The 16,032-nt window shown below is 32.6% G+C and overlaps 1 protein-coding gene across 2 annotated transcripts; it reads right to left on the bottom strand.

Annotated features, from left to right (window-relative positions):
* Positions 1-317: 317 nt before the first annotated feature.
* On the bottom strand, positions 318-14,768 carry LOC132713382 (phosphomevalonate kinase-like). 2 transcript variants are annotated; one of them, XM_060695953.1, is made up of 5 exons: positions 14,627-14,753; positions 12,788-12,932; positions 7,743-7,806; positions 5,160-5,448; positions 318-3,699 (listed from the first exon to the last, which is right to left on the bottom strand). In XM_060695953.1, the coding sequence occupies exons 2-5, from the start codon at positions 12,922-12,924 to the stop codon at positions 3,557-3,559; spliced, it is 633 nt and encodes a 210-aa protein (XP_060551936.1). In that variant the 5' UTR covers positions 12,925-12,932; positions 14,627-14,753; the 3' UTR covers positions 318-3,556. The 2 variants fall into 2 exon arrangements, with proteins under 2 accessions (XP_060551936.1, XP_060551937.1); XM_060695954.1 differs by lacking the exon at positions 12,788-12,932 and having other exon boundaries at positions 14,627-14,768.
* Between the last annotated feature and the right edge of the window lie 1,264 nt (positions 14,769-16,032).

The following is a 16,032-nucleotide window of genomic DNA, read 5'->3' as shown; positions in this document are numbered from 1 at the left end:
CTTATTCTTAGCAAATAGTCGAGCTAAAAATTGTTGGTTTGTAGTTGCCCCACCAACTCAATGAAACTGACACGACTTCCAATTTTTTTTTTGACTCACCGAGCATGCAATTTTTTTATGGATAAAAAAATAATCATATGCCCCTTGAATCAACACTTAAATATCAGAGAAAATCCTGACCTTCCAACTCACTGTTAAAAACGTTGGTCACACAACTGCAAACCAAGATTTTTTTAGTGATGGCCTTCGCTCAAAATGCTCTGGTGAGCTAAAAATAAGAATAATTTCATATACATTTTAAAATTTTATACATTTTTTTTTTAATGTTTTTATTTTATAAGCTATGTCAATTTAACTCAATAACAATACATTCCACATTTACATCATACAATATTTAACTGTTATATAACCTGGAAAACCATTGTTTTGAAATGTGAATGGTTTATTATCATTTTCCCTTCAACAATTTATGGTGTTCTGTTGGAACCATCACTTTTTCCCATTGGCCACCTGTGATATACCTTAATTGCTGAAGGGATGGACCAACAACCCGACAACAATGTGACAAGACCATGTGAAAATGCGTAACAAAAAATAAAATAAACTAGAACTATCACTAAATGTGATTAATACCCCCACTAAATGCGTAACAAAAAATAAAATAAACTAGAACTATCACTAAATGTGATTAATACCCCCACAAGACCGCTTCGGAAATGAGGATGTTACTAGTAACAGAATATCTTGTACAAGAATAGAAATATAGAGTTATGGTTGAGGGCAATTAAAGATAGTTGTGGTTCTTGTATGTTGCAATTCCTCTCAATGTGGTTGGCCATTGATGAAGTTTTATTGAATTACTCTGTAATAAGTCCAGAAAGACAAAGAAAAAGGAACAAAGGGCAATAACTCTATAAATACTGAAGATGGAGTTATAGTTCTTGTGCACTGCACTTACTCTTTTTGTGCTTGACCATTGTATGAAGTTGTTTTGAATTTCAACCAGTACGTTAGTTATGCTCCAGACAAGGAAAAGTATCAAAGGGCAGTAACTCTGTATTTTGTCAAAATTAAGTTATGGCTCTTATGCACTGCACTTCCTTTTAATGTCCTTGACAACTGTATGAAGTTGTATTGAATTCTAAACAGTAGTTTTCAAGTTTTGCTCTGGACAAGGAAAAGTAACAAGAGCTGTCTGTAGGACAGCACGCTCGACTATTCTAAGTGCTTGATAGTAAAAGAGCCTTGATATTGTTAAATTTTATAAGTTCACAAAAGGGCTAATTTTTTTTTTATAAATTCATGTTATAGGCCTTACAGAGAGTCTAATTATACAGAATTGGCTTGACTATTCGGAAGGTAATGTCACAAGGTTTTTTTTATTGAGTATAATAATACTAATTACCTATGAATACATAAATTTGACAGAAAAGGTACAAAGGCTTGTTATTAAGATGTTTTATCAAGTAAATCACTGCTTTATTATTATGAATGCATAAAATTGTCCCAAAAAAGGCACAAACCCTTCAGTAGTTATTGAGATAACAGCTTACAAGCAAAACTTTACCATGAATTTCTAAGTTGAAAAAGGGGAGAAAAATCAGCCTAAATGCAAGATTGAATTATGGATCTTTGTCAGTGACCTACAATTATGACCCTAAATGCATATGTGAAGTTTTAGATAAATATCTTTAATAGTTATTGAGATATGTAAAACTTGCATGTAAACATTAACCAAGAGACTAAGTAGAAAAGGGGATATGAATCAGCCTTAATGCAAGATAGAGTTATGGAACTTGGTCAGTGACATACAATTATGACCCTCCAATTATGACCCTAAGTGCATGTGTAAAGTTTCAAGAAAATATCTTTGAAGACCGTTAACCTTTAACCAAAATTTCTAAGTTTCAAAGGGGCAAATAATTCTGCAAATATTGCAGACAGAGTTATGCAATTTTGCAAACTGATGTACATTGTTACTATAAATAAGTATTTTAAATTTCAATTGAATATCTCAAGCAATAATTGAGATATTTGACTTTACAAAAAAACTTTAACCAAAATTTCTAAGTTCCAAAGGGGGCATAATTCTGTCAATATGGTAGGCAGAGTTATCCAACTTGTCAATCTGATGTACATTGTTACTATAAATAAGTATTGTAAGTTTCAATTGAATATCTCAAGCAATAATTGAGATATTTAACTTTACAAAAAACTTTAACCAAAATGTCTAAGTTTAAAAAGGGGCATTATTCTGTCAATATTGTAGGCAGAGTTATCCAACTTGTCAATCTGATGTACCTTGTTACTATAAATAAGTATTGTAAGTTTCAATTGAATATCTCAAGCAATAATTGAGATATTTGACTTTACAAAAAACTTTAACCAAAATTTCTAAGTTAAAAAGGGGCATAATTCTGTCAATATTGTAGGCAGAGTTATCCAACTTGTCAATCTGATGTACCTTGTTACTATAAATAAGTATTGTAAGTTTCAATTGAATATCTCAAGTAATAATTGAGATATTTGACTTTACAAAAAACTTTAACCAACGCAGACGCCGACGCGGACGCTGACGCCGGGGCGACTACAATAGCTCTCATATTCTTCGAATAGTCGAGCTAAAAAAGGGCAATAACTCTGTAATTTGTCAAGATGGAGTTATGGTTCTTGTGCACTGCACTTCCTCTCAATGTGCTTGACCATTGTATGAAGTTATATTGAATTCCAACCATTAGTCTTCAAGTTATGCTCCGGACAAAAAAAAGCAATGGATAGTAACAAAGTGCAGTAACTCTGTAATTAGTCAAGATGGAGTTATGGTTCTTGTGCACTGCACTTTCTCTCAATGTGCTTGACCATTGTATGAAGTTATAATGAATTCCAACAATAAGTCTTCAAGTTATGGTCCGGACAAAAGAAAGCAATGGAAAAGTAACAAAGGGCAATTACTCTGTAATTACTTTAGATAGAGTTATGGTTCTTGTGAACTGCACTTCCCCTTATTGTGTTTGACAATTGTATGAAGTTGTTTTGAATTCCAACCAGTAGTTTTCAAGTTATGCCCTGGACAAGGAAAAGTAACAAAGGGCAATAACTCTGTAATTAGTCAAGATAGAGTTATGGTTCTTGTGCACTGCACTTCCTCTCAATGTGCTTGACCATTGTATGTAGTTATATTGAATTCCAACCATTAGTCTTCAAGTTATGGTCTGGACAAGGAAAATGCAAGGGACGTCTGGACCGACCGACCGACCACCGGGTGACTCCTATATACCCCCCCCCAAACTTCGTTTTTGGGGGTATAAAAATACAACAACATTAAAAGATATTCTTTTCTCACAAAAACATGGGGCATATAAGTATTATGATCTAGGATTTAATTCATACCCGACTTCAATCTTTATTTTTTCACTATTATTTCACTATTTTTTCACTTTATTTTTTCACAATCCCTGGTTAATATGGTTTTATTTCCTGTTCCTGTAAGACAGAGTCTATCTTAATCTTGATCACATTACTGCTACTGTTACTATGTTAATCCCATTGAAGTCCGTCATCTATTCATCATTTTATTGACATGTTTCTCTATTTGTTCAACCTGTGTATTAAACACCTGTTCATCATTATCATTTTGAATCACAATATCCCAGTCAATACCTGTGTCCAGTCCACATTCAGACTCTGCATCATCCACACCTAAAATAATATAAACTTTTAATCTTATAAATGCAATAGTTACCGTAAACATGTCAGTGTATCGCAGGCAATATGCAGCACTTCCCCACCAGCATTATGCTGTCTGATTGTCAATCTTCAATTTAAGTGGAAATTGACTTACAAACAATTTGTCTCAATTTGTTTCTGAGTAGACATAATTTTTTTTAGAAAGGAATTTGTTCAGGAAAGGGAACATATGTAAACTTTTAGGGTTATCATATGATTGCAGATACGAATCCAACTTCATGATTTTTACTATTTCCATAACTTTAATATTAGTTATTTATTTACATTTTCTGCTAAATAAAATAACATCTTATGCTTATATAAATAATGTCTTATTGCCATTATGGTCCCATATTCCAAGAATCATCAACCTAGATTTTGTACTTTTTGAGTTATGGCTGGATCCAGATGTCTTCCTGACAGATGGAATAAAACCTGAGTGTATATATTCCTCCAGTGAAAACAGTAGGGGACTGAAATTATTGAGATAAAAGTGAGTTATATTTCATATTCAAAATAGAACGCCTCCGATAGAATTTGGAACATTCCATACTTATTTACTAATTAACTAACTTCAATAATTGCATGATAGTACCAATCATATTCCATAATTGGATGTTAAGACTTAACAAATTCCATTATGGCGTTACAGTACAAACTGCATGATAAAACCATACAAATTCCATAGTTTCATGTTAATACCAATAAAATTACATAATTTCATGTTTATAATACTAATCAAAGTCCATTATTTCATATTAATACCAATCAAATTACATATTGATTGACAGTACCAATCAAATTCCATAACTTCATGAAAACACCAATCAAATACCATAGTTCCATGTTAATACCAATCAAATTCCATAATTTCATGTTAATACTAATCACTAATCAAAGTCAATAATTTCATATTAATACCAATCAAATTACATATTGATTGACAGTACCAATCAAATTCCATAATTTCATGAAAACACCAATCATATACCATAGTTTCATGTTAATACCAATAAAATTACATAATTTCATGTTTATAATACTAATCAAAGTCAATAATTTCATATTAATACCAATCAAATTACATATTGATTGACAGTACCAATCAAATTCCATAACTTCATGAAAACACCAATCAAATACCATAGTTTCATGTTAATACCAATCAAATTGCATAATTGCTTGATACCAATCAGTTTCTGTAATTTCTTGATACTACCTATCAAATGTAATAATTGTATAATTGAACCAATGAAAATTTGATAATCGCAAGATAATACCATTTGCATTGAATTTTGAACATTTCCAAATTTATGCATCAATTATCTGTATGATTCTTTTACCAATCAAATTCAACAATGCAAAAAAATATCAATCAATTTCTGTTTTTGCATGATTATACTAATAAACTTCTAGAAATTATAGATGGAAACCTTTTGTGAAGACAAATCCTCTTTGTTGTCTCACACTCTCAGATGCTTCTATTCTAACAAACGTTACAACATCAGGATAATGTTCTCTGAAGAAATTAATGTCAGTTTTCCTTCTTGCATCCGAAATAATCCATAAAGGTTTTAAAATGTCCGCTGCCTCTACTGTTTTCCTGCAGAAGAAGTATGACTCCAAGTTACGTTTATCCTCACCCCATTTGATCATGTGAGCTCGGTAACTTTCTTTATATTTTGACGAATTAAGGAGTTCTTTATAATCTAATCCTTTTTCCTGAAATAAGTATCAAAGTTCATGACTAAATTCACAAATTTTGCATCACTTGGAAACAATAATTAAAATTTATTTTTCATTATTAAAAATAAAAAAAAATCTTGTGCAGTCTAAAACAAAACATACTAAAGCAAGAGCTAAACATGTCATTGCATTATGTATATGTGTTGTCATGAGACAAGTAATGCAACTTGTTAAAATCAGATAGTACTCAATTGAAAAATTAAACAAGGAATAAGTCATTAAACTGACAAGGATTTTACACAAGTGTTTCTGTGACCTTGATATTTGACTTAATGACCTCAAAGTTAATAAGACTTATCAACTTGCCATAGGCAATTTTTCTACCAAATTTCACAAAAGTGTTTTCTTCTCAGGTTTATGAGTGGACAAAGATTTTACACTTTGTGTCAATGTGACCTTTGTCTGGTTATCAACATAGCAACAGTAATGTCCCAAAATTAAGCTTAATCCTTCTCAAGTCAAAGAGCTGACAAGGACACACAGTGTCAATGTGGCAATGACATTGACCTAATGACAACAGAATCACTAAAAGTCATCTACTGGAAATGGGCAATCTCCCTACCAAGTTGCACAGACCTATACCAGGCCAACTCCCTCTTATGACATTGGAAAGACAAGGATTTTCCAGTAAGCATTACAGGGGCTTTGACCAACCAACAGAACTTAAAAATTGACAGGGGGAACCAAAATGTCATAGACAATATCCTGACCCAGTTTCTCTTATATTATTTAGCAGAAAAAGATTTTCTATGAAGACTCAATGCCACCTCGCTCTTTGACCTAATAAACTTTAAATAAAAAAGGGCCATCTACTGACAATTTAAAACATCCTATCAAGTTTCTTAACCTTGGTCATTTCTTCTCAAGTTGTTGAGCTGGCAAAGTTTCTACATTGTGTCACTGTGACCATTACCTTTGATCTCATATTTAAACACCTACTTTGTATGTAGACAGCACATTTAATATTTTTCAAGTTATTGTGGGGACATCAACCGACAGACAAATAGATGGACAAATAAATAAAAAAACTCTGAAATAATACTTAAGTGGCTACTCTTTTGTTCTCCCATTGTTCTGTCAGTTACATAAGAGAAAACACAGCAGCAAATGAACTTAATGAATGAATAGCATCAAAGAAAATTTACAGTTGCCTATTGTTCTCAAAGCCACTGAAGAATCGATAATATGTTTGTATGAACACAGACAAGCGTCTAAAGACATCTTTTGGGCATTTATTTTTTAGATATTCCATTCAGCAATTTTTGACTTCATTGCGTCAGCTAACAATCAAACAAGTTTAAAGGTAAAAAGGTTCAGCAGATATGTTGCACATGGAACTGGTAATAAATCATTTTCATCCAGATAATTTGCCATTTTTAATATCCAGCCATTTTTGGCCAAAGATTGCTGAGCTTGTCACAAACTCCAAACATAAACCATCTATAGGTAACCAGGTAAAGTTATATTTTGTAATCTAACTAATCTTTATAATTTAAATTACCAACTTGCTGAAAAATATGTTATCAACAATATCATTAGAAGCAGGAATGGAGGATAATAAATATCATTATATATAAATAAATAGTATACAGTTATTTCATAAATTATGTGATTGGGGAACAGTCAAACTGTTGGCCTGAGGTGGGTAGTGTTTTGAAATGTTGTCCAAGGCCGTAGGCCATCAGAGCACGCGAGTCGAAACAACTGACCAGTCAACAGTTCGCAAACGTGGGCGTTTTTATAATTTCAGGAAAGAGTAATAAATACCAAATAACATTTATATAAGCCATCAGGTTATAATATAATTAAGACAACAAAATTGTCACAGAAAAAAATATGATTAATAATCTATGGTACACGATATGAACTAATTGACTCATCATACGTCAGTAGATGAAATAAAATACCTTATAAGAAGGAACTAAGTTTACAAATAATCTCCTTCGTGTGTTAGTTCATTTTTTTTCTGTTCTACAACACTGGTCTTATAATATATTTTAGGTCTTATCTCTGGCGTCAATCCACCTAATAACTAACCAGTAATGACCAATGATGTCATATTCGTGATTAATTGTCACGGAGAAATATTGCCTCACCAGAGGATTTACCCAGCTTCATCTGGATTACATTATCATATGATCTCCCTGTTGAGCTTCGTGGGCGGACTTTTAGTGACATCATATAATATAGTTAAAAAGTTAATATCATAAAATATGATCAACAAGATCAACAAGGAAAGATGGCGTTCAATGAACAGTTCACAGGTTTACCTCTGCATATTGTTTCTTCAATGGGCCTGACAATCGTAATACCTGACAGCTTTCATAACCAAGCCTACAATAAAGAGAAAAACAACGAGACATAAAATTAATGATATAACTACATTTTTAATTAATTTAATGCTACAAGCAACATTTCATGGAGAGTCCTAAGTTCATAAATGCGTGATCAAATTGTCCTAACGTTTGTCATAAGTCCTAGGACTTAGCATTAAGAAATTTCCATAAAAAGCAACCTAAGCCTCCAAATTAGTTAAACAAATAAGTCTATACAAAGGACATATGAAAAATCTAAGTGATGCATAATTAATAAGAACTTTAAAGCCCCTCAACATTTTTGTACCAAAAGTATATTGTCACTGGACATCAAAAGCAAAATATTTGGTTCTTTTAAACAAAACACTCACTAATAAGCCCCTTTTATTGTCTTTGAATTATCTTTTCCTGTTCTAGTACTAAGATATGAAAATTTGGCCGCAACTCTAATGCTTATAATTTACATGTAAGATCACAAGCTTCACCGAAAAAAGATAAAAATATTGTTTTCCAATAGCTAGTATGCTAGTCAGGTCCGCGGGTTAGATTTTATTGATTTAAAGAGACAAAAAGCAAGATGGTTGTCCTATTATTTCGTCCACTAATTAGCATTTAACTGCATATGAGAATGCGGCTACAATTATTCCCGCTCTGAAAAACCATCAAATCATGTCTAAATAAGGTAAAAAAAGGTTAAAAGCCAATAAAGGTTAATAGCCATAAATGCATTATTCTAAAAAAAAAAAAAAAAAAAAAAAAAAAAAGAAAACGTTACAAGAGGGCCATGATGGCCTTGAGTCACTCACCAGAAACAACTTCTTTTCAGTGTTGGAAATTATCCATTGTCAATATTTTCTAAAAATTAATTTTACCATAGAAAATGTTTAAACAATAATTTGAAGAAATGCCATGACCTGGGGCATTTAAGCTACGGGGCCAATTGAATTAATATGAGTAAACTTGATAAAAGACTACCTATGAATTTAGCGCGGAGGAAGGTAGTCTAGTACTGGTGTAACTCTCCAGGAACGATGGTTAGGAAACTACCCGCCTATATGACTGAAATACTGTTGGGAAAAGGCGTAAAATGAAACAAACAAACAAACAAACCTATGAATTTGATATTTCAGTAGGAAATGATGTTCAAAAGTTTTTTCTATTTTTAGCTTTAGTGGCCCCTAAAAGGGGCTAATCAAATTAATATTAGCATACTTGATAAAAGAGTACCTAAGAATGCTTCAGACAAAGTTTGGTAATCATCCATCAATTAGTTCTGTAGAAATAGACGTTTAAATGTATTTTTATTTTTAGCTTTAGCTCCATCTAAAAGGGGCCAATCAAATCAATATGAGCAAACTTGATAAAAGACTACCCAAGAATGCTACAGACAAAGTTTGGTGATCATCTATCAATTAGTTCTGTAGTAGATGTTTAAAGTGTTTTCTATTTTTAGCTCTGTTGACCCCTAAATGGGGCCAATTGAAATGACATAGGCAAATTCAAGTGTGACTGTCACAAGGATGTTACAGACCAAATTTAAAATAAATCTGCCCAGCAGTTTCAAAGAAGAAAACGATTGTTGATGCATGACAATGAATGAGGAACGCCGGAGCATCCCCCTTTGATACTAATAGCTGACCCTGAACCTTCGGTTCTGGTGAGCTAAAAAAGCAATGCATGGTAATGATTAATACAACAAACAAGCATTAACTGAATTCTAATTTCATACATTTCATTCGCCAAAATTTTCAGCATTATTTGTATCTTGATTTATTCAATATGAAAACATACATGTAAATATTGATAGAATTCTTATGCTTGTTGATTAAATACCAAGGTACAGGTCATAATAAATTACTAATAATTGAAAGATGAGAGTGACCTAATGCCAATTAAGACTAGTTGCCAGTACAGTACAGAGTCCTTTGTCAATGCCGCACTTTTAAATGTGTGATAAATAGCAGTTAATAAGAAATACAACAAAGCAGGTTTGTCATTTAAGTGTGAACAAGGGTAAACCTACATGTATATTGATCTACATGTATGTGCACTTTGACCAGTTAAGATGAGTTTTATTGTCGCCACTACAGGAAAAATGACATTTTACATGTTTATTGTTACTTGATTTAATAGTCTTCACCTTCAAAGATTAGAACAATTAACTTTATTAAAGTGACTTTAGGCTCATTTTCAAGTTGAACTGCATTGACTATATATTTCAAAAAAGATTGACTGTTATAAAGAATTATGATGATTGACCAATAGTTGGTAATGGAAAATGTTTATGATAAAATATAAATCTGCTTAAAATATAAAAAGACTGCCCCACTCTTTTTATAAATTGACAGGTAAATTTCAATGGATATTTACAAAAACTTCCTTTGGCTGTGCGAAATTATTAATCGTTCATGCAAAGTAAATTATAGAATTGAAAGGAATTATTACAGTAGATAATCCAAATCACTGTGCCCTGCCCTGTCTTGTTAGCTTATACAATTCAATGTGTCCCAAGTCCTGCGATTACTAGCATGTTTTACTTCTGATCAGTGTACCTTACATGGGAACTATATATTTTAACTTTAACCTGTCTTGCAAAAATTGGAAGTAGACTTGTTACATACACTGTGAAAATGGCAAAAATGTGATGTTATTTCACTTTCACCTGTTCACTCACTACATGTACACTCTAGTCCAATAATTTTATTAGATGTTACAGGCTTGTTATAGTTTATGATGGTCAAGCCCAGAGTCTTAAAGATATTGTTCATAAATGCATAGCTGCAAAAAAAAATCAAAATATGTCTAATGTTTTGCCTTTTAATAAAAAACAAGAACGTGTTTGTTAAACACAAATGCCCCCGCCTAAGATTCTTGTCAGTAACAATATTTAAAATAAAGACTGTATGGGCAAGTGTAAATATCTATTTTTAGCACTGGTGACCTTGACCCAACTGACCCCTAACTCCACCCAAAGGAAGAATATCATGCAACTTATTTTCCTACAAAATATGAAATAGATCTGTCAATATATAAAGGCTGTATGGGCAAAAGTGTAAAAATCTATTTTTAGCACTGTTGACCTTGACCCAACTGACCCCTTACTCCATCCAAAGGAAGAATACCATGTAAGTTATCTTCCTACCAATTATAATACAAATCTGTCAATAAATAAAGGCTGTATGAGCAAAAGTGTAAAAATCTATTTTTAGCACTGGTGACCTTGACCCAACTGACCCCTACCTCCATCCAAATGAGAATACCTCAATTTTATGTTCCTACAAAATATACAAGACATCTGTCGATAGAATAAGGTTAATACACCTGTAAAAGTGTAAAAAATCTACTTTTGACATTGGTGACCTTGACCCAAATGACCCCTTACCAAAGGAAAAGGACCTTCCTTGGTATGACTATTATAAACATGAAAGACATTAACTTAAAAATAAAGGCTGTATGAGCAAGTGACCTTGACCTTGACCTAGAGACGCCTAATGCCACAAAAAATTAGAGGACCGTTAAAGGTATCCACCTACCAAATATGAAAGATATCATTAAATAAATTAAGTAATTAGGTGAAATTTTTTGATAAATCCAACTTGGCGGAATAGGTTAACCATACAAGGCCCTATTTTCAAAGTGATAAAAAAGGAAATTACTGGGAAAATGGATGGCACATTTATATAACTTGGCAATATCATGTACATTGTATTGATAAGTAATTGTGAAAATTATTAAGCCATTAGTTCAGATAGAACATAAGATATTTTCAACTTGCTGTTTTAGCGGTTTAGGTTAACCATTATTCATTTTTTAAGTGCTGAAAAGGGCCATAACTTGGTGCAAATGGAAGCCATAGTTATGTAACTTGCCCAGATTATATACTTTGTATGGATTAGTAAGTGTGTAAATTATGAAGCCATTGGTACAGGTAGAACTTAAGAAAAATCCAACTTGCCGTTCTAGGTTAACCTCGTACGGACAGACGGACTGACATTCCAACATTTTGGGTTTAGGGGCTATTTTCTTTGTTATTTTCTTTGTTTTCTTAAGGGCTACTAGGCCATAAACCCTTTGATCAAGGAATGAACCTATTGTTCTCTTTTGTTCTCTTTACTGTTATATAGCCCCTAAACCCAAAAATGTTTGCTCGGACAGACTGACAGACGGAAGGTTCAATTACTATATGCCTGGGGGCATAAAAATAAATCAAATATACTTTCGTTTGATTGTTTGTTTGATTGGGTTTTATGTCACACAGACACAGTATTGGTGATATGGCGATGTTCAAGCTTTACTGGTGGATGAAGACCTCGGGTGCCTTCCTTGAATTATGTCAGTCACGAACGGCAACCAGAGCAGAATCACTGACGTTTCAAATTAAGCTATGAAAGAATCCAATGTCCCTGTCGGAATTCAAACCCACAGCGGTGAAGGGCAAGTAGTTTAAAGTCAAAGACCTTAACCACTAAGCCACAGACACCCCACATATTCTTTCAATTTCATGCTCGATCGTTAATAAAAAATCGCAAACAGTGTAATTATCAATTCAAAATAAACTAGATAGTTCCAAATTTATTTGCACAGACTTTTTTTCATTCTTAGTTCAAAGCCCTTAAAACATTAAACCATTTTTATACAAAGTTCAAGGCACTGATACTATTCAGCGTTAACCTTTTGTAAATTGCATATTTGTAGCCAAAATAATGACTACATACATTTCCATAAAAGTATGAGTGCTGAAACCGAAAATTTCAAAATTTTTCCAACATTCAAGAGAGATAACTTTGTCCAAAATCATTAAACCAGTGAACTGCTTATTCCTAAGACATGGAAGATGTATCTTTATGTCAAATTTGAGTTGAATGTGTACAACTATTGGGGAGATAATAAACGGAAACTGAAAATTTCTAATTATTTTCAAAGTGAAAGGGGCATAACTCTGCCAAAAATCATCGAACATTGAAAATTGGATTTTTTGTTTATAGTTTTAGACTTATTACAGTGTTTGTGACCCGTGACTATCAATGACAGCTTGGCTGCGCCTTCTCATTCTCCCTATTAGGTTTTTGATCGTTCTAACGGGTATTTCGGCCATTGCCAACATGACTCCAAGCTCCTGGATGGTTTTGGGTTGCATCTGATAAGCTGAAATTCATTCCAAATGTGTTTTTTTGGATTTAAGTCAGTTTATTAAGCTGGCCAGTCCATTAGCTCAATAGTCTCCCTTTATAGGTAGTCCTGGACCAGCCCTATGCCATGGGGGCAAGCATTATCGTAAATACACCCATTGACAGTCTCTATATGTACTATGTGAATAACCGAGGTATATCAAGTGAAAAAACAAGAGTTGTTTCCCTTAGCTTCGAGTAAAATCAATATCTCTAATGCAAAACAATGCAAATTAAGACATTTTTAAACTGCTAGTTTGGGGCGATTTAATGTTCGATTTTAAAATTTATTACACCAATGAAAAGCTTGTAATCTTAGCTACATCTCAGTATATATTTCATGACATTATTTGACACTGGAGGTATTTAAATTTACAGTTAAACCTAATACAAGTCAGACCATTTTACATACGTTTTATACAGTGAGATACACAATTAGTTATCTTTACTAGCAATTCTACTGATAAGAAAAGCCTGTTGTCTGCTAGTCCTATAACATAAGACATTTCCATTCGTACTACGTACACTCCAACGTCTTATCGACTTCTTCATAAGTTCCTTTAGCAAAACCCACCCACATGTTTACAGGCAAAATAGCCAAATGTATATAGCGGTGAAAGTGGTATAAATTGTATTGGATTGGATTTATTTACATTCGAAGGTGAGTCATTTATTTTTTTGTTGCACATTGACCTTTTCGAAAACCTAGCTAAACACCGTTTTCCGGTACGTTACCGTTTTAGCTCTGGGGAATTACACCAAATGAGGTACATTATTCAGTTACGTGATATTTCTATTTTTCTAATATTATTTAAGCGTTAAAGGTGATAAAATTGATGTTTTTGAAAATAATCAATATTCCTTTAATATCTATTGCAAATAATTCAAAAAAATAAATTATTTATAATGAAAATCAATAAAATTCAAACAGACGTAGTGGAATCCTCCATAATAAATAAAGTTATTTTCTGCGTAAACTTGTGTATTTACTTTATTTTTTGTATGGAATTATTCATACAATGATATTTAATTATTTTCTTATAAAGAAATAACTGTTTTATTTCAATGTAATTTAAAAAAAAGGCCGAAAACATCGATTTCGCTATTACACTCCATTAGGTGAATTCCCCAGAGCTATGTACAGAAAGTACCGGAAAACGGCGTTTAGCTAGGTTTTCGAATTCGTGAATTGATGCAAAAATGTTTACATTTACTGTCTGCATATCTTTTGACTCAAAATATTGTTTTTGTAGTAAATTACGATGGTTTATACAGCGCTTCAAAATCGTTGCGCGTTTTGCTAAAGGAACATATGAAGAAGTCGATAAGACGTTGGAGTGCACATAGTACAAACGGAAACGTCTTATATTATAGGACTAGTCGTCTGCTAGTTCGGAAACTGTCAATCTGCATGTGTATTTAGTATACTTTCCACTCCTTAGATACATAATCTTCTGGAACCAAAGATGGAATTTTCTGATAATATTTCAACTATATGAAATAAAAAAAAAGTAACGAGTAAGTGAACAAGTTGACAACGTAACGAGTTGTCGAGTTGAAAACGGGGCGAGTTAATTAAGGGACGAGTGGACTCAAAATTTTACAGATAAAGTAAAGAGTCGCTCGTCTTGATTGTCAATTAAAAATGATATACTTCTTGTGTATATTAACCTTTTTAATAGCAAGTCAGCTAAATAATCTTTCCCAGATTTTCTTTTCCCACTTAAAACAAGAATGCATGTTGGATTTCTAGTGCTGGTCATTTTGTAAACAAATGCGTTTAATGATCGTGATTTGTAATTAGCGAAAAGATTTCTAACACGGAAATAAAACTAATGGTTCCAACGCGGTCTTCAGGAAACGGGTCGTTCGATATTTTACTAAAAATGATATCCAGGCTGAGTATCTTCTCCTACATCTTCATTTTACAGCCTCAAATTCGTGTTGGATTTTAAACAGGAAAGTAAGAGTAATGTACAGAGCTGATGTTTTATCACTGCTCTACTGTATTTAAGATCTTGCAACATCTAAGATACATGACTTATTAAATTGTAGTCATTATATACATCTGTGATAGCTGATACTTGCATGAACTTGTTTTATTTTGTAAACCAGATATTTTCGACAAGGATGCCACAATCATAGAAAGGTAATCTAACTGACAGTTGGGGCTCTCATATGTTTCATAAGCAGTTAAATTCGTAAGACCTGTTTGTTGAAAGTTTTGACTATTCTTTTTATGAATCTTGGTATTTTGTTTTTGCTGTTATATTATTTATAAGATAGATCTTTACTTATTGCAACGCCTTTATATTTAGCAAACTCTTGAACCAATCAAATTCCCGGTTTTCAAGGCTGTTGAGATACTTTTGAAAGGTTTACCCTTCCCTTATTAAACACTGTCAGTAAGGTCATTTATTTAAGATAAGATGAGACAATGTCCAGATATCGATCTTTGAGGTACGCCGGAGAGAACAGGTAGACTTTAAAATCTTGACCATCAACAACAACCTGTTGGGTGCGAACATTTAAGATGATTTCCTTTTTCCACTTGTTAATTTTGATAACTTACACATACATGTGGTAGCCCAGATATTTTTACCGTGCATATGATAATCACTCTCTATACCGACCGTGATCTCGTACAGTGCATCACCATACAAAAAATCAAATTATATAGGATACCTTGTTTTTAAATCGATCAATTAATTACTTTTAAGTAATACATAGTACCTAACCTTGTCAGATTTTGTTTAAAATTCATTTTTGAACTACATTATATAAGATGTTGATTGATGGAAACAAATAAATCACACAACCAATCACTATTCCTATCAATATAATATATATGTGTATATATTTTAAAACCCACTGAAACACGACCATGCGGATTGTACAATATAAAGAATTGACTTTTTTGCAAAGATTGTGAGCTTTGTATCGGTATATATTTGTGTATTGAATGAAGTAATCAGTACTTTACGATTCAATAAACTTTATTAAATAACTTTAGATACAGATACACAGACAAAGGACAGACAGTAGACCTACAATATAAAGGTTAGGTGGGCACATTT

This window comes from Ruditapes philippinarum, unplaced genomic scaffold (genome assembly GCF_026571515.1).
Source record: "Ruditapes philippinarum isolate M1 unplaced genomic scaffold, ASM2657151v2 ctg936_1_1_1_1, whole genome shotgun sequence".
NCBI lineage: Eukaryota > Metazoa > Mollusca > Bivalvia > Venerida > Veneridae > Ruditapes > Ruditapes philippinarum.
Note: the sequence above shows the minus strand (reverse complement) of the source record. Positions and strands in the feature narration are given on the sequence as shown.

Bases quoted from the DNA above. Each gene is read 5' to 3' on its own strand.
- LOC132713382 (XM_060695953.1), bottom strand. From the start codon at position 12,924: ATGCAACCCAAAACCATCCAGGAGCTTGGAGTCATGTTGGCAATGGCC. The intron at 7,807-12,787 runs GTAATAAGTCTA...TCTTTATTGTAG, and splicing joins AGTCACGGGTCACAAACACT to GCTTGGTTATGAAAGCTGTC. The intron at 5,449-7,742 runs GTAAACCTGTGA...TACTTATTTCAG, and splicing joins TGAAGAAACAATATGCAGAG to GAAAAAGGATTAGATTATAA.